Source organism: Malaclemys terrapin, chromosome 6 (assembly GCF_027887155.1).
Source record: "Malaclemys terrapin pileata isolate rMalTer1 chromosome 6, rMalTer1.hap1, whole genome shotgun sequence".
In the NCBI taxonomy this organism is placed as follows: domain Eukaryota; kingdom Metazoa; phylum Chordata; order Testudines; family Emydidae; genus Malaclemys; species Malaclemys terrapin.
Genome location: NC_071510.1, coordinates 28,881,185 through 28,906,216, shown reverse-complemented (window position 1 = coordinate 28,906,216; position 25,032 = coordinate 28,881,185). Strand labels below are relative to the sequence as shown.

The 25,032-nt window shown below is 39.0% G+C and overlaps 1 protein-coding gene across 2 annotated transcripts in view; it reads right to left on the bottom strand.

Annotated features, from left to right (window-relative positions):
- Window positions 1–4,108: 4,108 nt before the first annotated feature.
- CCDC171 (coiled-coil domain containing 171) overlaps window positions 4,109–25,032 on the bottom strand; it is a 214,721-nt gene continuing 193,797 nt past the window's right edge. For both annotated transcript variants that reach the window (XM_054032983.1, XM_054032984.1), the window contains one exon: window positions 4,109–5,581. In XM_054032983.1, coding sequence (XP_053888958.1) covers window positions 5,372–5,581 — 210 coding nt within the window. In that variant the 3' untranslated portion in view covers window positions 4,109–5,371. The remainder of the gene's footprint in view (window positions 5,582–25,032) is intronic.

Genomic DNA, 25,032 nt, shown 5'->3' with positions numbered 1-25,032 from the left:
ATGCTGGAGATTCACCAAGAGAACTATCAGCTGGGGGGGTTGGAGGGGGAGTGCTTGCGAGAGGCGGGTGTCACCCCCGATATAAGAACTAAAAGCAAAAGCAGGCTAACAACCAACCAACCACCGGGGGCTGCCCATGAGTGGTGGGTGTCACCCCGTGAAAAGACTGATTGCAGGTATGTCAGCCAGAGAAAAGGGGGTGCCCATGAGAGGTGGGTGCTGACCCCATTACATAAGGGTTTGCAGGCTCAGGCTTCCTCTGGTACTGCTTATTGTTAATTTGCAGCTGTGATAATCATGATATTATCACGGTTTTACCATGTATTGGTAAAAAAATTTGAAATGGCTGAATATTGTTTAAGAAATGATATAAAAACACGACATCTGAAGTATGTTATTTCTTGATTCATGATTTTTATTGGGCTTCAAACAAACCAACCCTGAATCACAGACATAACAGAGCTACACAAATGCTGATGATGTAATACAGAAAATGCCAATTTAACACCTATTCCATGGAGTTATATAAAAGCAAGGGGAAAGGGGAAAAATACAAGCAGTGAATAAACAGTCGGAACATGAAAATTGTCTCCTATATCCAGACCCAGCTCTGTTAGAATCATCTTCTTGAGAGATACCTAATTCTCAAGCAATGTCTGCATAGTCTTTTTATTTTCTTGTGCCATTTTATGTCATACGGCACTTGAAATAAAAAATGGTAGCCTAATGAACTTCAGAAATGTCACAGTGAACTACCAATAAAGAACTGGTTTAAAGACTAAAGTAATAAAACTTTTTTTAAAAAAATTGGGATCTTTGACTACAGTAGATAAAACTGTATAAAACAGACTATTCCTTGAACCATATTCCCCATGGTTCTGGATATTGCAAGCAGATCCATGTAGGATCCTGGAATCCATGGCAAAGTGCACTGAGTTCCACAGGACTCCATTCAGTGACAAGGATTCACTTGTGCAGATCCTGTTGCAGGGTTAGGGTATTAAAATGGTATGAGACAGATTCTTGTAAATAAAACTTCAGTTTTATATGGAAATATCGCACAAAGGCTTCAACATTCAGAAGTAACTGTGCTCATAAAGTGCAAAAAGTCTAGTACGCCTGGCTTGTTTACAACTAAATAACTGACAACTATGAAGCAACTTCATACTTTAAAAGTCAGATAAAATAATTTTCTGTGTACTAAGTTAAACCACTGAACATAAAGGTTCATATGGAAAACACTGACAGAATGTAAACTATAGGATAGCAATATGATCAACTGCTGATATAAGTGATCAACTGCACAAACTGACCTAATTCATGAAGAGGTTGCATATGACAATGTATTTCAATTTACTCAGGCAGGGCTTTCACAAAGTTTAGAGTTGAGAGCCCTTGAGACAAGAGAGTGACCTCAAATTCACTATTTAAGGATCTGACTTGGAGCTCCAAGGTCTTTTCCAGCATTGGAGAGAATTCCCATTATTTATATATCATCTTGACTAATAGTAAAGCCTGTGCTGAACTTGCAAGTGTAAATTTATAAATAAATAAAGGGGGGAACTAAAAACCCAGGAAAAAAGATGGCATAGAAGCACTTGGGGTAAATTGTATCTTTCTAGGAAAATACCTGCAAACAATTGCATGGACTGTGAAATTCTGTGAGATGAGCCTTGCTGAGTGTCCATCAAATTGCTTCTTTATGGGTTGGGAGCAAATGGATCCTGGGGATATGTTGGGTAGGGAAATGCCCACCTGTGCTGCTCCTCCCCATAGGCACATGGCTGCTGCAGAAGCTATGCTGCTATTAGCAGTCACATGGATCCTTTGCAAAATGTGAGAGGTTACAGTGGAGAAGATATTTCTGATCAGGTTCTTATACCATACCCATCATCATGCTACCTGAGCACCTTGCCAGAGAATACACATACATAATGTACATTAACACTTTAAACATTCCTTTCCATTGTGGGGGTGTAAATGATATAATTTATTACTTTGTCCTTATGTAATTGTAATCAGAATCCAGTTGCTTTATGTGAAAATAAGTTCGAAGCAGCAAGCTTGGGATTTGAGACCTGCAACGAGGGAGGTCTGGGGTCATTCTTTGTTCCTGTGGGTATAAGTTCCAAAGTTCCAGAACAGCTGCTGAGAAAGAGCCAGCTCCAGGTAGACAGGTTCCAGTGTTCTCATGGAACAGAGCTATTGAGGGCAGTTAAGGCCCCAAGAATGAAGCAGTCCTTTTGAACATCTTGGGCCCAGACCTCAGAGGGCTTTGTAAGTAAGAATCAAGATCTCATACTTACTCGTCTGGCTCCCTTTAGAAAACTAGGTTAAGTGGCATATTACAAGGGTGATGTACAAAATGTGGCAGCACCTCTCCTGAGCAACATGGACTACCAGTAGCACAAGTAGCAGCCTTTTCCAAGGCTCCTGCTTTCAAGCCAAGGTTTATGGAGTTTTAATTATTTAATCTCTGGTAGTTTTTTGTTGTTGTTGTTTTTTTTTGCAGCCAGTTATGTGAAGTCTAGCATCAGCGAGAAATACAGAAAGACTCCGATGCTACATCCTACTTCAATGATTTGGGAACAAGCATCCTCAACTGGAAGAAATATGAACAGTGATGAGAAGCACTTTAAAATGTTTCCCGGTGCCTACCAGCATAACCTCATTCTTGCTTCAGCCAGCTCCTCCTCACCCAGATGTCAGGATAAATGGGCGGTGTTGGTGTTTGCATATGATGCGAACAACAAACAGGGAGGGGTGTCATCTACATATTGCTAGCATTTGAGACCACACAGGCTCATAATCTCTCCTAGCAGTTTCATGTAAATAGTGAATCAAATAGTAGGAATGAAGCTTTTAGATGAAAGTTGTGGTGGCAAACGAGCACCACTATCCCGGGCCATTTCTGACCTATATTCTGCCTATAATCAGCTTGAGATAGACCTAGGATATTGGCTATGGACGGACGTGCTTGAGCAATTCCCCCCGCCACCTTCCCTGCCTCCAAATGTATGGAATCCCAACACAGTGGGCTCCAGAGTGTTCCCAAAAAGGTGAAGAAGGGAATGCCATGGAGGCAACTTCTCTTTCTGAAACCCTCTTAGGTGAGATCTGCCCAAGCAGGATCTTCTCTGCTCCTTTAGAATTTTTCACTTGGCCATGAAAGTTTTCTATAAACCTGAAGAGCAATGCAGCAGCATTTTACTGTTGATGATCCAGATGATTGATTATTGAGCCATTAATGAGTTCGTGTACCAAAGAGTATGCACAGTATATCTCAGACTGACACCTCTCAAATGGTACTATTTTTTAAAGTAAGCATACACATATAAACCACATACACAATAGATATAACAAATGCTCAGTGAAATGTATTATGTCCATATACTCTACATGCAAGTATAAAAGACCTTTGACATTACGTATGTGAGAAAAATGTATGGCATTTTCAATACTTTTGCTAGGAATAGTCATTGTTAGGAAGGAGGGAAGCTGAGTCTTAGGAAGTAAATAGAAAAGTCTGTCTTAAGCGATTTAAACCAAACATCATAAAGAAAAGAGTATTTTTACTTTTTGTATCAGTACTTTTGAAAATAAAAACAGCTAAAATATTATGTTTGTGTGGATCTACACCAAAATGCCTGCAGATGCACATATAAATAAGGGACCTGAAAATCAAAAATACTTGAAAACTTGCTAGTAGGTTTCAAAGTTCTATAACCTAATATTGATAGTAGAATCCTTGGTAGAAGGGAAAATGGGAATTTGCATGATTTTTCTTATAATGGATGTATTATGTATGCAAATATCTTCCAAGCAAAATAATAAAGAACATTTCAGTAGTCAGAATTCTTAGAATCAAATGTTACTTTTAACATAGCACAAGAAATGACAAATTCCATAATGTTATTTTTATAATGTATCACTGGTCCACAATGAGAAACAATCTAATATATAGATTTTGCATTCAATCTTTGTCAAAAACTACATAGCACATCAAATGCTAATAGCACTAGGGGGTTCAGTGATTAATACAAAAACAAATGGTATATTATAAATTTTCTTTTGTTCTTCACTCACAATGATGCAAGATGCTAGAATGTAACCTTTAAGGGTTAAAGAGTTTAATCAATGTCAATGTCTGATCTTCTGAAGGCGATAAAGAACAGTCTGTCTAGCGATACCCAACAGAACATCACTTTGTCAAGCCACAAAGCACCCAAAAGCTTGTCAAGTAAGTTACCAGAAACCTCTTTGTGGTTAGAACTCAGCTCCTTCCTGCTTGACCTATTATTTGATATTTGACCACTTGGTTGCAAGACACTTGCTCTTTCCAGCTGAAATGTCACTGGGGCATCTTGTCAGCTCCCCGACATCTCGGCCTGACATACAATTTTACTTTTGTGTGCTACAAGGCAGAAAATGCAGGGCAATGGCTTTGCTTTAAATTCTGTCAGCATCAAAGATGGGCGTCACTCTTGGGTCCTACCAACAACAACAAAAAAGGAGTCTATTTTGAAGGTCAAAACTGCCATTACTTTAAAGTATTTCAGCTTAAACTAAATATATTACCTGTAACACTGGTATGGGAACTGTCCTTATAAAGTACATAAACATGTCATCAGAAATCCTCCCTGCACAATTGTTCTACTTTCTCATCAAATGCAGACTTGATAAAAGGATGAGTTTTCAACGCCTGCAGGGACCAGATTCAGCAGTTAACTTAACTTGTTCAAATGGGCAAGTGGTATCATGTAGGAGCAACCTGACCTTCTCACATTGACCAGGAGTGACATTATTGTGCAGGAGGAGAAGCAGTCACATCATTTCTGTTTTGCACAACCTGCTTAAAGTTTGCAACTAAATGCTTGTCTTCAGTTGAGCTGACAAGAGAGAAGAGGGGGCTCAGTGAACCATGGCAGGGCTGCCATGAAATGACAGGAATCATTGGCATACATTTCAAATAGCTCTCTCAATCCTATTAAAGTATTGCAGTCCTGATTTAAAATAGACAAGTATGAAACAACTTTGATAGATAGAGACTAAAATGGCTTATTGATTTTTTTTAAGTCTGAAGAAAATTACCCAAAATGTGTCATTCTTTAACATTTAAAAATATATTACATAAAAATGAGCAATGTGATAAATAAAACTAAAAACTGGACTGTTTCACTACACTGGGAGGGAGAAGTATAGAAACATGGATGTATGAACAGACACTCACCATTTTCAAACAAATGTAAAAATTAGTGCCAAAAAATACATGTTAAATCACAATTCAAAGGTAAGATAGTCCAATAAAATATCATTTTAATTGCATCATTTAAAATGTATAGTTTTTTCCTCATAAAATTAATACAAAGTCTTAAAAGCCATTTTGTATTGTTCTTTTGGTGCTGGCTGAGATGTTGAGGGCAGAGGAATAGGATGAAGACTGAGAATGGGGTCTATTGTGTATAAAACTGTAAGATGTATCTGCCTCGGCTTGCAACGGCAAAAAATCTGGGATACAGCTCTGGTCAGGCTGAAGTGCTGATCTTGAAGCCATGGGGACGTTTGAACTGTCTCGTGATTCCTGGAATAAAGTTTAAAAAAACAAAAACCACACACACTTATTGTGGCTCAATCAATAAAATCAATAAATACAGTAGAAATAATTTCAATTTGTCCTTCATGCATTTATGTGCAAGTTCTTTTTTGTTTTATTAATTTAGTAAAAATGCATATTACTTTGCCAGGCACTTCAACCCTAGGTAATCAGCAGCAAAGAGCTTCATACGAAGCACTTTGCACTAGTACTGATCATTAGGAAACATCAGCTTCCACAGTCTAAAGAATTTCGCATATGTACAGCACATATTTACCATTTGTAATGCTGGAACTCTTACATTAGAAATGACATTAAGAGGTATTTTTTTCTTGATAAATAGCTTAACTTACTCTCCCCCTGTCACTGTATTGGGAAGAATCCTCATTTTTGTCCATTTGTGCTTTTTCATTTTTAACTGTGTTTTACTGTAACTTTTCTTATTATTCTTTTAACATTTGTTGGATCATAAAATCATCATAAAACACACTCTCAAAGTGCCTTACTTGGAAATGTGATCCATGTTTGAACAAATCTAGGCATTTAGTCAATTTGTTACAATCGTAAGTACCAGTTAATATTTAGCCTTGAGAAAATCCCAGGGTCAAATAATTGTGCATCATATCTTGACAGTTTATGGAATATGGATATAAGGTAACGTTACCATTAGAGCTCATTCATATCTATATAAACTGTAGTGTACAACAGTAGAATTCCAAATATTTCCTTAAAGCAACTTTTGTTGTTTTCCCTCTTCCCATTTTTACACGTCAAAGATTCCATGTATGGTACACTTAAAGCATACTGAAATTAGCTATTGCATGGTCCACAGCATTATACGCAGTGGTTAAAATAGCCCATTAAAGGACAAAAGTGCAATATGCTACTGAGTTTTCTTAACTTTTTTCTTTTAGAAAAAGGTGTTTGTGTTCTCCTAAATATCCATGAATTGCATTTTGAAAAAATGCCAGAGTTCTAATGATTAATGTTACTATACTTCCATGATCCATAAGCTTTCAAAATCTGATGCACACATTTTTTTGGTCCTGAGATTTATTTTTATTATATACGAGAGAGAGAGAGAGAGAGAGAGAGTTCCCTTCCCCCCTCCTACTCCCCCGTTACTACTGTTGAAGAAAAATCAATGGTTGCATCTAACACCTAGTTCAACAATTTTCTTTGATGTTGATTCTTTTGATTTCCTGATACTCTACAAGCTATCTTATGGCTGACTGAAATCAGCAAGGTATCCAAGGAGAACCAATATGGCAGCAGATTCAAATCTCCTTCAAATGCAAGGAGATATTTAAAATGAAGTAGTAGCTTATGTTTTGCTAAACTATTGTGGTTATGAAGGTGAGTTAACCGAAAGCACTAGCAAATATTGATCTGCACCACCCCTGGCATTTCAGTCCCATTTTGCTCAGGTTTTGTAGGACTGAGGCCATAATAAAACTTTATTGTATTTGTAACTAACAATCTGATGCCTTTATGGAGGTCTAATTTCAATCTATTATACCAATTAGCAGTTTTATATTTTAAGTTTATTTTAATTAGCTTAACACATAAATCAAAACAGAAAATAAAATTTATATGAAATCCAAAGCAGAATTCTTCCATGCTGTTTGTAGAGATTCTGTTATTTGTTTTGATAAAAAGTTTTTGCCAGTACAAAGAATATGAATAAACTGTATAATTTTGAAAAGACTGTTTTCTGTGTTTAAGGAAATGAAATCACTAAAAAATAAACTGTAATCAAGTTGCCCAATGGGTGACCAATATTGAAGAAGGGCTTGTTTAACATATCAGTTTGCACTGTTTTCCATGTCTCAATTAATGGAACTATCATATTGATTAAAAATCACTTGCTACTATCACATTCTCACCGTTGTTTTTTCCCCCAGACTTTATATATAAGATCAAAATCTCAAGTAAGGAGTTGGGAAATCAGGTTTCCTTTGAGAGATGCACAAAAAATGTATGAAACTTAATGATTGGCAGCAAGTCAATAGACTATGTTACAGTAAAAGCTTCAATGTTGGGGGGGGGGGGGGAGGGAAGAGGAAGGTCTGTTTTAGTTATCCAGTTCCTATGTTACACTTCATACAAAGCTAGTGCAGAATTATATTCACAGAATATGGTGGAAATAAAATTTTATAGTAGCTTGACTGATGTAAAAAAATCTTCACTACTATTGAACTGGTTTGGATCTATATTATTATATAAATTTACAACAAATAAAAAACTAGCATTTCACAGAACTGTAAAAAAATAAACTGACATAAATTAAAACCATTATGAAATACCACTGCGTACAAATGCATGAAATTTAAAGCTAGTTATTTCCCCAACAAACCTCTTTTGAAACCATTGCAGTCTATATGTATTTAGGCACTTTTTAAAATTGTGTATTATTAAGATGACAAACTGAAATGGCTGGGAAGGAGCTATGATGATAATCTATCATGTAAATATGTGTGTAGGTAATTTTTAGAAAGGGAATTACTTACCTGAAATAAGGGGTCTGTTCAGGTAAATCTTTAGCATAGCACTTTTATTTACTCAATCAATTGTAAATGATTCCATCTAAAATGTCACACACGATCAGGTAAATATATATTTAGGACACAATGTGCCTAAGAAAAATATTAATTCAAAATGCTTTTGAAACATAGTAATTAGGCATGTCCCTGGGCCATTTTTCAAAGTTTGAAAGCCTAACTTTTAAAAATATGTTCTTCCAAACAAGAAAATATGAAATCAGTCCATATTATAAAATAATTACATTGTAAACTATACTTAAATCAAAGCCATATTTTAGTCATACACCAGCAAAAAGGCTTTTAAAACAATGACATTAAGTTGATTATCTTTCATAACTCCTCTGTGACTAGGCTTTGATCCTATTTTAGAGATTACCCAAAGAAAAATTAGATGATTTTCCCAATGTTTAAAATAATTTTTACAAAATTGATATTACTACATATGACATTGTGTGGGAACATGATAATACTGTCACGTATGACATCCTCATGTATGAAATTATTTAGTGATGTCAGCATATGCAATGGCATCAGGTTTTAATATTTAAATACTTGTGAAATAATACATACATATTTGGGATTGGTGGAGTATGTGTATGTGTTGGTGGTACAGATGGATAACTAACGAATACCTACTATACTATAGTGAAGCATGTTGTACAATATGTTGTTTATCTTTAATTGTAACAGTAAAATCTATAACTAGAGTGAGCTCACAAATCAGTCAGGATGGTTTCAACCTTCAAAGTCTATGCAAGGATAATCTTACTGTACCACAATCCCCATCATTATGCATTGCTTTTATACTACCCTGTACTTTTTCATTTCTTTCCATTCTTCCGCAATGTGTTACACCAATACTTCCTTCTAATATTTGATTTTGTATCATTAATTTTCAGTGTCCAAAACTGCTGTAGAAATTTCCTCTTTGACAATGCAATAATTACAATCCAGTAATGAGATGAAATAAAAATAGGAACACTAAAACACCATTAAAAATCCCATTTGCCCGATTCTCCATGATTTAGGACTGCTGAATCACAAGTAACAGGCCTGATTTTCAAAGGTCCTGAGCACCCACAGCTGTGACTGAGTTTGATGGGAGATGTGACTACCCAGCACCTCTAAAAATAAGGCACAATGTTTTTATTTCATGTTAATAAATTTTCAACAGCTCAGCATGCACAACCACCAGTGCAGGTAATTATAAAGTCCAAGGCAAGTGCATAATACATCATTATATCATCGACCACTAAGAAGATAAGTCCTCAAAATATTTATCTTTAACACTGGAATGATAGCAAATGACACCAAGGCATGCAGAAAGAAAGAAGAATAGAGTTAGAGTTAGGGGTGAGATTGGGGGGAAAGAGTGATACCAAAGTTATAATTACATATAACAATATAAGAATTAGTTAAGGTCTGGTGTCCTGTCTGTGCTAGGTGAGTGATGGAGTTGTAATTGATAGGCCCAACATTAAATCACAAGGTAGATTTTATGGAACTTGCTCAGTCATAGAGTCACATCTGCATGGAAAGAGATTAAGGTGCAAATTATGGGATGCCTGGTATACAAAGGTGTCTGCCAGAAACAGTCAAAGCTAGTGGAGTAGCTCTGGGCAGAAACTTCTTGCGCTGATTCCAGCTTCTCCAGATATCTGTGGAGAGGCTGCAACCACCATGAGGAAAAGCAGGGTGCTACAGGGCAGGGTCTAGGAGTCATAAGACATAGTCTACATATTTGTGCACAGTTTACGCCTGACTTGGCAACTAGATTTATTCTACCCCCATGCAGAGACATAATCTAGAGTGGGGGACAGGCCATTACTGGGTAGACTATGGTGGGGGGATGAGACACAATAGCACTACTTTAGCAGCACACAGTCTGGCTTTATCTACACTGGACATTTTCCCTTCAAGCTTTCCCATTTTTGCTACCATCATGAACAGCTCGATCAGTGGTAAAAACAGCAGGAGTACTATGGTAGTGTAGTGGCTTTCACTGGCATTTTAACTACAGTGTTGTTAATAAAATCTCTGAGAAAGGTGACATGGTGGTTAAAATACTGGATAGGCAGGTCTTACCAGCATTTATGCCATTGCTCCTACCAACAATGGGAATTTTTATAGGAAGAGAGAAGGAAAAAAAAAAAAAAGTTTTATGTGGACAGTCCCTATTTGTGAATGCTTTTGGGAGCATTTCTGTTGTGAGGCAGAATTTGGCCCCGCTAAAGGGTTCCAAGGTTTTAGATCACGCAAAACTACTTTCAAACACAGCTGTTTTCAGCATGGAGTTGCCTATTTGCTACATGATGGAAATCATTTTAGGCTTCCAGGACTCTGCTATGAGTCTCTTTACTGTTAGAAGTAGCTTGAAGGAGCCATGTTCACTCTGGATGAAATAAATAAAACTTAAGAATGATGAAAAGTCTAAAATCTGGTGCTTAAAATGGGAAAGCGCTGCTACTGGGTGCCACTGTAACGTAATGAGCGTTAGCAAACTTTTCCAGAGCAAGAAAGTACAGTAGCCAACAATAACTGTTTCTTTCCCATGTCAATGGTTTCACAACTCTATAGCTGATGCAGTAGGACTCAAATTGGTGTTCTGTAACAAACAACGTAGTAACATAGTAACATACAGTATAAATCTTCATTGTCAGCATTTCTTCCTGGATCCAACGAACAAGTTGTCAGAGACAACAATTCAGTAGACTGCCAACTCACTACATATTAGAAAGGTACACATCACACTTTCTTCTTTTGGAACTGCTAGCCAATAGTTTCTAAATAGCTTTTCCATTACTGGACAATTTCCTTTTACGCTTACAGAAGTTTTTATGTAACCAAATGATTAGGTAATTATCTGGAAACAATAATTATTATCCTACCCCCAGCATGCTCTAGCAATTTATATGCTGAGTGGAATCACCAACTATAGGCTCTGCTTAAAAAAATAATCAAAAATAAGATTTAATATTATAATAGACAATATATTTCATACATTTTCCTATAAAGCTCTTGAATAGAATTTTTTTCTGAAATATATTTACAGCCTAAGGAATACCTATGCCAATCTACAAGACTTTTGTACTTCTGTAGGACTAGAACTATGATTATCAGTTTAATATCCAATAAGCACAATGTGTGAACTATATCTTGTAGGCAGGGAGATGGTCTAGGTCTTTTGCATTGTTAATTTCAATAATTTCTAAATAGCTTAGCTAAAATCCACAATCTATACGGTCTTTCAAGATTCTTTCTGAGCCATAGCACTGTACACATGTTGTCCTAATAGATCCCAGTTTTCAAACTGCATTGTTTTACACTGCTCTATAATGATATTGAAACCTCAGGCTAATCACATAAGGTGCTATTTTTATCGTGTAATACTCAGCATGCATTGATTTAAACCCAAATTTCTAATTCTTTACTAATGGAATACGTTCTCATCATAGAAAGCAACTTTTCACTTATGCTATTTATTTATCAGTGTCCCTATACCTTCTCAAGAGTAAATGCACTTTTTATTTTTTATCTGACTAGCAAACCTGAATTGTTATTGATTTATTTTGTGTTCTGTATTGAAACTTACAATCTTAGGGGCACCCAGTACTCTTATTAAACTGTTTTGCTGTTTCTCTCATTTTTTCGGTATATAATATTGTTACTATGTGTAATTGTGTAATTGATTGCTTCCCTCAGTTCCAGGCAAGCCCTCCCCAATAGGAGAGTTTTCCCTACAACTTTTCACTGTTTATCTTCCTTGTATCTGTAGTTCTAATAGCTGCCTCCACAGCACTTTACCTCAAGTCAGTGGGCATGTGAGAGGAGACTGAATGTGTGTGACCTCAGCAATACACTCAGTCTCAAAGAGCCCCTATAGTAGTCCTTGCCACTGAACCTGTTTTTCTCTGAGCTGGCGAGAAAGCATTGCCTATTCAACAGCTTTAATTGTCAAGTCTCGTACTCTTCTTGAGAAATGTATTCAGCTATCAGCTGAACTACCAAGCAGTCTAATTGTTTGCTGTAACCTTCACAGTTTCTTTCCGAGTTGGATGTACATTGACGCTCCAGTGGAAAAGGAGGAAAAAAGTATATTTACATTCACTTTGCCAAACATTAGCATCTTTTGTTCAATCATTTGAATGCAGAAGGGTTAGGAGAAAACAGCTTAGAGAACAAGGGTTGACACATACAGTGTGAAATCTTAAGGTGCTTGAATGCAATGAGGGAGAAAGTGAGACTGAACCACATTTCAGCTCCCTAACTGTGCTCTAGTCCATATGAACTTTGTGACAGGTCTCTGTCTCTCAGCCACACTTGACTAGCTTTTGCTGACATTCAACTGTCAGACAGCAACCCTTTACCATGCCCCTAACATGCTCTACAGCTTCACCCAATTAACTCGCTTTCACTTGACATTGCAGCAAAAAGCTTCATAATAGGTGGTCAAGGTGCATGGTGTCTGCCTGCCCTCTAACTGCTCACGCACAGCAAGATGTTTAACTATCCTCCTTCTTGCCTGTTTGCTCCGAACTGGTGCGACTACGATTTAGTCATCCTATTTACTAAACTGGACAAGGGAAGCTGAGATATGGCAGTGGTGCATTAAACTCTCTTTTACAAAAGTCTAATTTTAAAGCCGATCCTTGGACCCAGTTACCAGAAGCCTTTTGGTTAAAAAATTACAGAAGTTCAGTAAAATGTTTTGATCACTTTCTAATTAAGAAAGATATACTGTATTAGCAAGATGAATACAGGATGAAAAATTAGGTAAAAGACATTATTTCTAACTAACATTTTATGATGTAGAGAAGAAAGGACTAGGAACAAATTAAAGTGTCTTTATGATTCAGTTTTCTTGCATTATAAAAATCTTTAGGCATTTAGAAAATCAACATTTCTATATATTTTGGTTAAGTATGTAGTACTTATAAGTAAAACATTTAGTATCAATAAATCTAAATATCCAAGAAAACAAACAAATTGTAAATCTTTTTCTTAAGATTTTAAGTGTCCACTCTCCACCTGTTTTCTGGACAACGGAATCTGAGAATATATCTGGGACTCACTTATCATTCTTTTGCAAACGGATGAATTCAGAAAAATCCAGGTTACTTACCACTTCTCACTAGTGGTTTTCACTAAATGTTAGTTAGTGCCAGGTTAACCTGGCAATGTCCTGAGCCCTTTCAACTTCTATTTGCAATGAGTACATGTGGGTGCTCAGCACCATTGATTGCCTCTATAGAGACACACTTTTCAAATCATGAACCATACAATGCAGACCCTATATCTGTTGAAAGCAGTTTGATAGGATGGGACATTAAGTATGCTGATAGGTGTTGAGACTGAGGATATGAAGGGCCTCATGAATCCAGGAGGTTGTTTTACCTCTATATTTTGCATTGGAATGACCACTGTTGGAATACTGTGTCCAGTTCTGGTGTCCACAATTCAAGAAGGACATTGATAAAATGGAGAGGGTTCAGAGAAGAGCCATATGAATGATTAAAGGATTAGAAAACGTGTTTTATAGTGATAGACTCAAGGAGCTCAATCTAATTAGCTTAACAAAGAGATGGTTAAGGGCGACTTATCACAGTACACACATAGCAAACAATTTGATAATGGGCCCTTCAATTTAGCTGAGAAGGGTATAACACAACCCAGTGTCTGAATGTTGAAGCTAGACAAATTTAGACAGGAAATAACAGTGAAGGTAATTATTCATTGGAACAGTTTAGCAAGGGTTGGGGTAGATTTTCCCATCACTGGCAATTTTTAAATCAGGAGTGGATGTTTTTCTAAAAGATCTGCTTTAGGAATTATTTTGGGGAAGTTCTATGGCCTGTATTATACAGCATGTCAGACTAGATAATCATTACGGTCCCTTTTGTCCTTGGAATCTATTAAATTAATTCTCTCAGTTCCTGTCTGTCTATCTAATATTTTAGTGATTCCAAAAATTAGGGAACGGGGGGAGGGAGAGGTATGGCTCTGTGTAGGCAATTTGTTCTGTAAATTCCAGCTACTGACAGAGAAAACTAAGCTGCCTTTTGTTAAATTATCTCTACCAACCCTTCATTTCTGAAGATTCTCGAATTATAACACACTTTCCAGGACGGATGGGGGAGCAGTAAGTTTAAACAGGACTGTAGAACAGCCTCCCAGAGAGAGCATCTGAACACTAGCCTGGGAATCTGGACAACGGAGCTAAGAGAATGTCTGCAGTGAATTCTGTGTAGCTGCCCTACAGGTTATAGCAACTCGAGAAAGGTAAGAGCCCTTCCAAGACCTGAGCATATGCCTCACTATAGCAAGTTTGGATACATTCCAGAGTCCATTTGGACAGGTGCTGAATGGAAATGGAATCCTCCGTTTGATTTTTTCCCTCTATAAGCAATGAAAAGACAAGAGATTTTTCACAAAGTGTCTGTTCTTTACTGATGGAAGCAGTGAGCACTAGACATCCTTCTTGTGCAGTGCTGCAGCTTCTAGGGGAGTCATGAGGATGAGGGAAGAAAACCAAAGGGAAATGTACTGATTGAGGTGGAAACTGGACACCACTTTAAACTGAAATTTATGGCAAGGACACAGAACCATCTCATCTTTATGAAAGATGGTAAAGGTAAGAGTAAGCTGTAAAAGCTCTGTACTTGCATAATTCTGGCAGAGCTATTTGCTGCTAATATGGCTACTTTTCAAGAAAGAAAATGTAACAAACATTTCCCTAAAAGGTTCAGGTAATGAAATAATATTATTCAGAATTGCAGTGAAATTCTAGAGCAGGGGTCCCCAACGCGGTGCCCACGGACGCCATGGCGGCCGCCGGGGCATCTAAGTGCGCCTGTGTACTGGCCGGTGGACAAGCATCCGCGAAGAAGCAGCGTCATCCAGAGGCTTCGCCGCCGATTTTCAGTGGCAACACCTCTGGATGCTGCTTCTCGGCGGCATTTTGGTGGCGACGCCTATTGACATTGCTGCTTGTTGGTGGCATTTCGGTGGACACTCGTCCGCTGCCACGGTCCTCAGTGGCTCGTCGTCTGGCGCCCACCAGACGAAAAAGGTTGGGGACCACTGTTCTAGGGAGTCCCAGGTGCCTTCAATGCAGGATATAGATAGAGCCTTTCTAAAAACTCTTTTCCTTTGGATGAGCAAAGAGGGCTTTTCCCTCTACTTGGTTGTGAAAATACACATTAGCATTTATAACACTCTGTACCTCAAAGTAACACCCCGGTACTCGCATATTCACCACTGTCATATAATTATGATATGTTTTGTACAAAGTATATCTTGTGAGGTACCATTTTAAAAGTCTTTATCTGTTGAACATTAATATCCTGTTGGATTGTATGTACTATCATTGTATGTGAATTTATGACGTATTGCTATATGTGCTACTGAAATATGTTGTGAGGCTGGGCAATGCCCACAGCCAGACTTTCACTAAGGACAACGGAGCACCCATCACTGGCCAGATGGGCATTGACGACCCATGAAAAAAAGAATCCACTATCTCAGAGGCTTCTCAGAGAAGGCACATACACCATGGAGGCGATCAACCCACATCACAGCAAGGATCTTTCTAGAAGCTGGAAGAAGGTATAAAAAGAGATATGGTGACATCATCACTTGACCTCTCCCCCGCCTCCCATTTCAACACCCGGTAGACCTGCTGAAAGACAGAGACTTTGGAGTTGGGAGTTTGGTCCCAGGCTGGAAGGAGGTCCTGTCTGGTCATTCAGTGACAGACCTGCGGGTGGCTATATTACAACAGAAAAACTTCAAAAACAGACTCCAAAGAGAGACTGCAGAGCTAGAATTGATATGCAAACTAGACACAATTAACTCCGGTTTGAATAAGGACTGGGAATGGCTGAGCCATTACAAACGTTGACTATCTCCCCTTGTAAGTACTCTCACACTTCTTATCACACTGTCTGTACTCGGCTAGCTTGATTATCACTTCAAAAGTTTTTTTTTTTTTTTTTTTTTTTTTCCTCTTAATTAATTGGCCTCTCAGAGTTAGTAAGACAACTCCCACCTGTTTATGCTCTCTGTATGTGTGTATATATATCTCCTCATTATATGTTCCATTCTATATGCATCCGAAGAAGTGGGCTGTAGTCCACGAAAGCTTATGCTCTAATAAATTTGTTAGTCTCTAAGGTGCCACAAGTACTCCTGTTCTTCTTTTTGCAGTCTGTGTATTGAGGAACTGTAAGCTGCTTGTACCATATGTTAGGGGAGACGCTGCTTGATTCAAATCTTGTTTAGTCTGTTTAAGTTAGGATTTAGACTGCATATTTATTTTTGTTTCTTAAGTAACTAACTCTGATCTCCAAGCCTGCTACTTACAATCACTTAAAATCTCTCTTTCTGTAGTTAATAAATCTGTTTTATATTTTACCTAAAACAGTGTGTTTTGGTTGAAGTGCTTGAGAAATCTCAGCTCAGATTACAAAGGCAGGTGCTTGTCCATTCCACACTGAGGGAGTGGCTAACTACTTCATGAACTTTCAATGCCCAAGGGAGCCTTGAGCAGTGCAAGACAGGAAAGTTCTGGGGTGCAAGGCTAGGAGCTGTGGGGAATTGGCTGGCACATCTCTGTTGATGGTTCATGAGTGGCTGGGAGATCATTCATGTAACTATGCAATCCAGTTGGGTGTGTCCCTGCCTGTGGATAGCTGCGTAAGTGCAGTGCCTGTCGGAGGCTTGTAGCTTGATATTAGCATTACAGTGTGAGGGACTACCCAGGTTGGTGGGTTTTGGAGGGCTCAGTGGTCCCATAATCCAGGTTGCACCCCAGGAACCCCATAACAGTGTTCTCCTTAACCCTGAAAAAGAAAGGGAAATACTAAATTGATAGATCCCAGTGTCTTTAGGATCCAATGACAGACTGCTGGTGGGGGTTGGGCTGTGAGAAACCAAGAGAATCTGGGCCACAGAGATTTTATAATCTTGGACAATGAATCTATCTGCACAAGCTTAAAGAATAGACCAATTCTAGTCCACTGTACGGAGCACACACACATGGATGCAGGTACAGGAAGTACAACTTCATTAGCTTTAAGCTACAGCTCTGTAACTCAGCTCATCTGAGCTAATTTTAGTTATGATTTTTAGTTTAGAACCATATTGTTTTGCTAAAGACCCTTTTGAGGACAGGAAGGAACAAAACCATTATACTGTAGTTCTCCAAGTTAACTATTGTTGTAGGCAGCATGTCTTCATGACTTAGAGAGAGGACTGTTTGTTGTTGCATTGCATTGATCATGTTGGATTAGGGAGGAAGCTGTACCTTGTGGGATCCCAAAAGGTTCGGGATATTCTTCATATAGCCATGCAAACTTTTCATGCTTCTCCAAGCTAAACATTTTGAGTTTCACCCACCTTCTGTAATGCTTTATCTAGCTAACTTAAGGACAGTCTTATATATTGTATCTGAAAGAGTTTATATCCCGTGAATAGCTGGGAGGGGAGCTTTGCTCTTATAAAGTTCAGGTAACTTAGAAAACAAGTATTTTTTAAGAAAGAAAGCACCTAAATGAAATAACCTGAAGGATGACTGTGGAACAAGCCTAACAGTAACAGGGGGGAGGGATAGCTCAGTGGTTTGAGCATTGGCCTGCTAAACCCAGCGTTGTGAGTTCAATCCTTGAGGGGGCCACTTAGGGATCTGGGGCAAAATCAGAACTTGGTCCTGCTAGTGAAGGCAGGGGGCTGAACTCGATGGCCTTTCAAGGTCCCTTCCAGTTCTAAGAGATAGGATATCTCCATTAATTAAAAAGATTTCATTCAGGACTGAGGAGATGATTTAGAGTAAGAAAGAAAATTGCATTATTAGCAGACTATGGTACATTTGAGAATGCTGTCAAACATAAAAACGGGTTGCATTAAACAGCTGGGCTTGATTCTGGTCCCACTTGCACTGGTTCTATACCAATGTCATGGGACTGATTTTAATGCAGTTATTCCTGATGTACCCTGCTGATGTACCCTGAGATTAGAATCAGCCACTTGTGGGTTCTTTAAATCAGAAACTAGCCTAAGAAAAGAACTGGCCTTTCTGAGACATTGCTCAGAAAATACCAGTTAATATCTGAATAGTTTAAAATAAATAGTCATATGTTTTAGGCTCAGTTTCATTTAATGTCTAACATGTAGGTCTTTTGTAAATGCAAGACCCAAATTATACTAACTGGGCAAGGAATCAAGCTTATCAGTTATAAACAATTTGAGTGTGGGTGAACTAGGGTTACTGTCTCTATTGTTTTTGGCCCAGTTCATATATACAGTTATACTTCAGACTGTGATTAAATAAAAGCCTAATAATTAGTTCAACAGAACCTTGTATACTTATTTGATTCAAGAGCACAATCAATTTCTAAGTTCAGCTGCTAGTTCAGGTACTAGAATATCACTTTATATGAGGCTAAACATTCAGTTTCAATGCCGTAAGCAAATGAAACTAATATTTTTTGCATACCAATCACATCGTATGGGAATCAACATTTTAAACAAATTGTTAATGGAATTTCACCCTTTGGTATATAAGCCAAATGTGTGTTCTGAAAGCTCAGTGGAGTTTTTAAAAACCATATAACATTACAGACTGAAGTCAGGCATGTAAAATTTTAATCAGAAGAAATGTTCATAAGGAACATGTAAGGAGATTTTGAAAATATTTTTAAAAGCCTGAAAACTTTGATATAATAAATAAATGCAGTTATCTCAGCATTATAAATGCAATTCCTATATATTTTTCCTATATGCTCTCCTACATTCCTATATATTCTTTTTACTTTGTTTACCATACAAGTTGTGGAATATTTGATATATTTTGTCAGCTTTTTACAAAGAGACAATTCCGTAATTTGGTGTTCTTTTTGTTCCAAAATGGCATAATTTCAATCTCATGTTATTAATCAGGACTCCAAGTTAGATCCTCTACTTTAACAAACATAATCTTGCAGTCTGATTTTTAAACATTATTTATTGAGTGAATTTAGGGTTTTTCAAATTTAGGCTTCTCCACACCTCCCAGCCAATATACTTAAACTCTGATTGTCACATTTTGCATACAGAAGATAGTAAACTTCAAATATAAAGTTCATATCCTTCTGGCTCACAGGGATCACTAATTAACTATAAACCACTTCTGCTAGTAATAGTTAGTGATAGATTTTTCAATTGTTCCAATAAATATGGCATTGATAGGTATTTGGCACCAGGAAGCTTGGCAAAGTCTTGGTTAAATTACAATATATGCTCAATTTCACTTACTTTTGGGTGCTTTGTTTCCAAGATCCCAAGTGAAGAAGCCTGGAAGCCAGACATAGTTTGAAAGCCTGATGGTGAGTCTATCCAATAGTGTACATCTGCCTGGACAGCTAAGCAATTGGGAAGACAAACAAGGTCCTAGAAACCTCTGTTCCAAAGGTTGGAGAATCAGTGAGCGTTCCAAAACTTTTCCATTGTATTGCCACTGGTCACCAAGGGCTTGCTTCCTTAACCAATCTGACTGTATTTACAATAACCACACCAGTGTGTGGCATGGATGAGTGAGCATGTTAGTTTTAGCACTAGGACATTTTGTGATATTACCAATATGTTCTAGTGTTCTTATTATGAACCCCAAATTCACAGTTCTAGATTGGCTCTCAGACTCAAAAGTGTTGGATCCCCAAAGCAATACATGGCATTGAAGGTTCCAAGTGACCCTAACAGAGTATACCAATTGGATCAATTGTGCCATTTGAAGAGGATGAAATGGGATCTTGGAAATCACTGCAACTATGTTAGTGTCACTTTGTATATACTCAAAGTTGTAGCAGTATTAAGCAGAGCAGTACAGTTCTCCAGCTGCTATCAATACTAACATTCATTATTTAAAAATTGTGTGTAAATACTTATTGCACACTAGAAGGTAACCACCTTTCCTTCTAAAAAAATGCTTTGGCTTTTTTTAAAACAAAAATAACTGACGTCAGCAACCCAGCACTCCTGAACAACCCAATAACAACAACAACAAACTAATGCCTGCACAATGAAGGAAAGAAAAACACTAGCAAGGAAACAGATTTTACTTTTAAGGGACAGTACACTGTAGTAAATATTTTTTTTAAAATTAAGAAAATTACCATGACAACATCTTTTCCTCTGACAGAATGAAGTTATCTAGTCTATTGGGTACAAAGTCCATATTTTAAAACCTGTTTAAATATCCACTTACTCAACAGATCTGAATTGCTCCAGGGAACCGTCCTGATCTATAGAGTAAATAGGTCTTTACCAGATCAACTGGAACAGCTGTACCATCACTAAGTGATGTGGATTTCACAGCCTTCTATGAAAGAGTTATATATTTAATTAAAATACTCCAAAAGCAAATAAACATATGTTTAGTTAATATAAAGGAGGTGTGACTTAAATGTACACCACCCAATAAAAATAAATGTTAAGATGTTATTTGCTGACAGTATGCCCTTAAGTCATGTCAATGTTAAAAGGAACACAATTATGAGTTAAGAACGGTGTTAATTTTTTATGCCCTAACTTTGAACTTCCTATCTTTTATCTGTATATGTCAGACCTTTTAACATACTTTAAAATTAAAACTCAGTAAAAAGATATAAATAAGAAATTTTAAAGTATAAAATGCAAACAATCAAGCAGCTGAAGCATATTAACAAAGGTCTTTCTGCATAAATATATTTCTCCTTAGTAAAAAATCAAAGTAAAGGCATGCATTTTACAAGGGTGCAACAGAAAAAGCAAAGCTGCTCTCTCTCTTCAAAGTGTGGGGATATACCCATATCCAAAAAAGCATTACTGGTTCCACCTGTATAGAATCATAGAATATCAGAGTTGGAAGGGACCTCAAGAGGTCATCTAGTCCAACCCCCTGCTCAAAGCAGGACCAATTCCCAGCTAAATCATCCCAGCCAGGGCTTTGTCAAGCCGGGCCTTAAAAACCTCCAAGGAAGGAGACTCCACCACCTCCCTAGGTAACGCATTCCAGTGTTTCACCACCCTCCTAGTGAAATAGTTTTTCCTGATATCCAACCTGGACCTCCCCCACTGCAACTTGAGACCATTGCTCCTTGTTCTGTCATCTGCCACCACTGAGAACAGCCGAGCTCCATCCTCTTTGGAACCCCCCTTCAGGTAGTTGAAGGCTGCTATCAAATCCCCCCTCATTCTTCTCTTCTGGAGACTAAACAATCCCAGTTCTCTCAGCCTCTCCTCATAAGTCATGTGCTCCAGACCCCTAATCATTTTTGTTGCCCTCCGCTGGACTCTTTCCAATTTTTCCACATCCTTCTTGTAGTGTGGGGACCAAAACTGGACACAGTATTCCAGATGAGGCCTCACCAATGTCGAATAAAGGGGAACAATCACGTTCCTCGATCTGCTGGCAATGCCCCTACTTATACAGCCCAAAATGCCGTTAGCCTTCTTGGCAACAAGAGCACACTGTTGACTCATATCCAGCTTCTCATCCACTGTGACCCCTAGGTCCTTTTCAGCAGAACTGCTACCTAGCCATTCGGTCCCTAGTCTGTAGCAGTGCATGGGATTCTTCCGTCCTAAGTGCAGGACTCTGCACTTGTCCTTGTTGAACCTCATCAGGTTTTTTTCTGCCCAATCCTCTAATTTGTCTAGGTCCCTCTGTATCCGATCCCTACCCTCTAGTGTATCTACCACGCCTCCTAGTTTAGTGTCATCTGCAAACTTGCTGAGAGTGCAGTCCACACCATCCTCCAGATCATTAATAAAGATATTAAACAAAACCGGCCCCAGGACCGACCCTTGTAGCTAAAGTAAGAGGAACTGCTAGGAAGTGCAGCTCTCTCTCTCTTTTGCTCCCAATCATCTCCTCTCCTGGGCTCAGGGGAGTGCTGCTCCCCAAATCGCTGCTCCTTGACTAGTAAGGTGAGGACTCAGTAGGCTGTACAGGGGAATCTGAAGTGGGAGCAACCTTAGCCACTGATATCTAGCTGGGGAGTTTCTGTGGTTCCCAGCCTTTTCCTACCAGCAGGTGGAGCAGCAGCAGTACCTGACAGGAGAAGCAGAAGTACCCCAGCTACCTCCCTCTACAGGAAGATTTGCCACCCTACTAGCCCCACTCTCCTCTAAGGGGAGAGAGCAAGTAGATCAGATCACCAGCTCCCCCTCCAATCCAGAGGGAAGTACAGATAAATAATCATAATACATGAGATTCTGCATAAAAAATTCTTTTGAAAGGACTTAATCTTCAAATGTACAGGAAATAGCATCAAGCGTTTCAAATGCCCTGATGAGAAAACATGGATCCTCCTTTTTTATCTGTTTCTAATCAACATAGATTCTCAATCCTGGCCAAATCTAAACAGCAGCATTTATAAAAAAATAGGGGTGAGAAGCACCAGCTCCACACTTTGACTGGATGTATAAGTAAGGTAGCATTTCTCAAATGCGGCCCCCAGGAGCTTTTCTTGTGGCTACAGTCTCCTGGGCTGTGATGGGGGTTGCGGGGAGGGCAAAGTAGAGCCCCCTCCCCCTCTTTGTTGCTCCTGAATGCCGGGGCCAGCAGCAGGGGTGGGGCCCTGCCCCCCTCTGGAGACACCTGGGGCACAACGCTGGAGGAGCAGGCAGCCAGTGAGTTCCCCACCTTCTGAAGGATGGTGGGGCTCAGCAGGGCTGGCTCTGGCTTTTTTGCTGCCCTAGGCAAAAAAGCCACCCGCCGCCGCCGCACCCCCCACCCCCAGTGCGGCAGGGGAGGGCGCCGAGCCCAGCCGCGGGCCCGCAATCCCCGACCGGCCGGAGCACCGGGGGGAGGGCGACGAGCCCGCCGCGGCCGCCGCTCTCCCCGGCAGCCAGAGCGCCGGGAGCAGGGCGGAGAGCCCGCCGCAGCTCTCCGCTCTCCCCGGCGGCCAGAGCGCCGGGAGCAGGGCGGAGAGCCTGGCCGCGGCTCCCCGCTTTCCCCGGCGGCCAGAGCGCCGGGAGCAGGGCGCCGCTCTCCCCGGCGGCCAGAGCGCTGGGAGCAGGGCTGAGAGCCTGGCCGGGGCTCTCCTCTCTCCCCGGCGGCCAGAGCGCCAGAGGGAGAGTGGAGAGCCCCCAGCGGCCAGAGCACTGGGAAGAAAAAGTGGGTAGAAAAAGTGTGAGAGTGGCCACCAGCAAGAGGCCACACTCTGAGGCCACCAAATAATTTGTCCTGAGAACCCCTGGTCTAAGGAACGATTAGAGACATGAACACATTTTGGATTTCTTCTTTTCTTCTGTAGTTCCCATTCTCTTGTGCTTCCTGTATCCCATCACTTCAGACGTAAAGTGGCATCACAAAGCAATACTGAGAAACATGATGAAAGCCACCAAAAGCACTTTTATTTTGATCTGCTTTAACCACTGGGTAAAAAAAGCACATGCAAAACATCTTACTGTATATACTAATGAAGGATGATCACTACTGAATTTTATCATTATAAATGCTACCATATTTTTATTCGTAACCAGAAATACCCAGAAACAGAAAACAAAACAAATGCAGAAACAAGAAAATCATGATTCTCAACAGTATACTGTACACAATCTTACTTAAATATGTCAAATGAACAACAGTAAGAATGACAGTTTGGAGTCCCTCAATTCAGGTGCCATCTAAGTCTCTGAGCCAGAGTAATTCAGGCTCAGCTATTCTTTAATCCCCTCCAAAAATGTCTTGGCTGATTCATAGCCCCAGAACAAACATACTTTCCCTTTATATTTAACCCACAGTTTAGCAGGGAATAATAGATGCTTCTAGGCCTCTATCTTGAAACAACTTCTTCAAAAGGAAGGAGGAAGCACCTCCTGGCCTGAATAAAAGTCCCTAAGTCTGGAAAGAAGTGAATTTGGCTTCCTTTGTACAGAATATTCCCTTTCTTCTGTAAAACCAGTAAAATTATGTCCCCGGCTCAGTTCTTTTGTAAAAAAAAAAATTTTTTTTTAACTTGGGGGTTAAGTGTCCTGGTCTATAATATCCAGTTCTCAAAATAACAGTCAAGCACTCACAGTGCTTTTATTCCTACCACAGTGTTGGCAGTATTGTTAGTTATATACAAAAATTCTTTCTATTCTGATGTGATGGACACTGTAGCTTTAAGAGGAATGGGATGAGGGGCAAAGAGGAAGCAAAGAATATTGGGGACAGAAAGCAAATGTATGCTGCTGTGCTGTGGTTGGTGAATAAAACTAAGCGTACATTATTCAGGAATTGTATTTTGTAAAATTATCACAAATATGTCTGATGAGGAGGACAACATAAAACTACTTCTTTATAATGTGAAGGTGCTCTCAGCATGACTGTGAGCCCTTCCTTAACGTTAAACTTCAGTAATGCCAAGTGCCATTTTTCACAGAAAAGGGTTAGATTATATTCTCCTCTGGTAGATGGACAACATGTAGTGTATGCATTTACTTGCTTTTCCTCTATTAATGCACTGTACAGTATGGATACATTTTTCCCAAAAGGGGCAAAACTGAATCTACACTTTGGACATGTCCCCTCATCCAAATCAGTTCTCTCTCCAAGCTGTAGTTTCCTATTAATTACTCTTGGATATACCACTGTTGTATTGTCCTGAGCATTTAAGACAGAAGGAAGAGAGACATTTTGAGCATCAATGCGTATCTGATCTCTGATCTTGGAATCAGATTTCTCAATTTAAAGGAAAGTTGAGAACCTTTGTTTTTGAGCTCTCCATTCATATACTTCCATAGAAAAACTTCCCTCTAATAATTACTGCCAGAGAAATGCAAAATATTAACAAAAAAGGGACGAGACAGATTAGCTTCCTGAAAACATAATCCTCCCTTTTTGCAGCTCAGCCAATAGTTTGAAAGATTTGTTTTGTGTTTAATATTGGAACA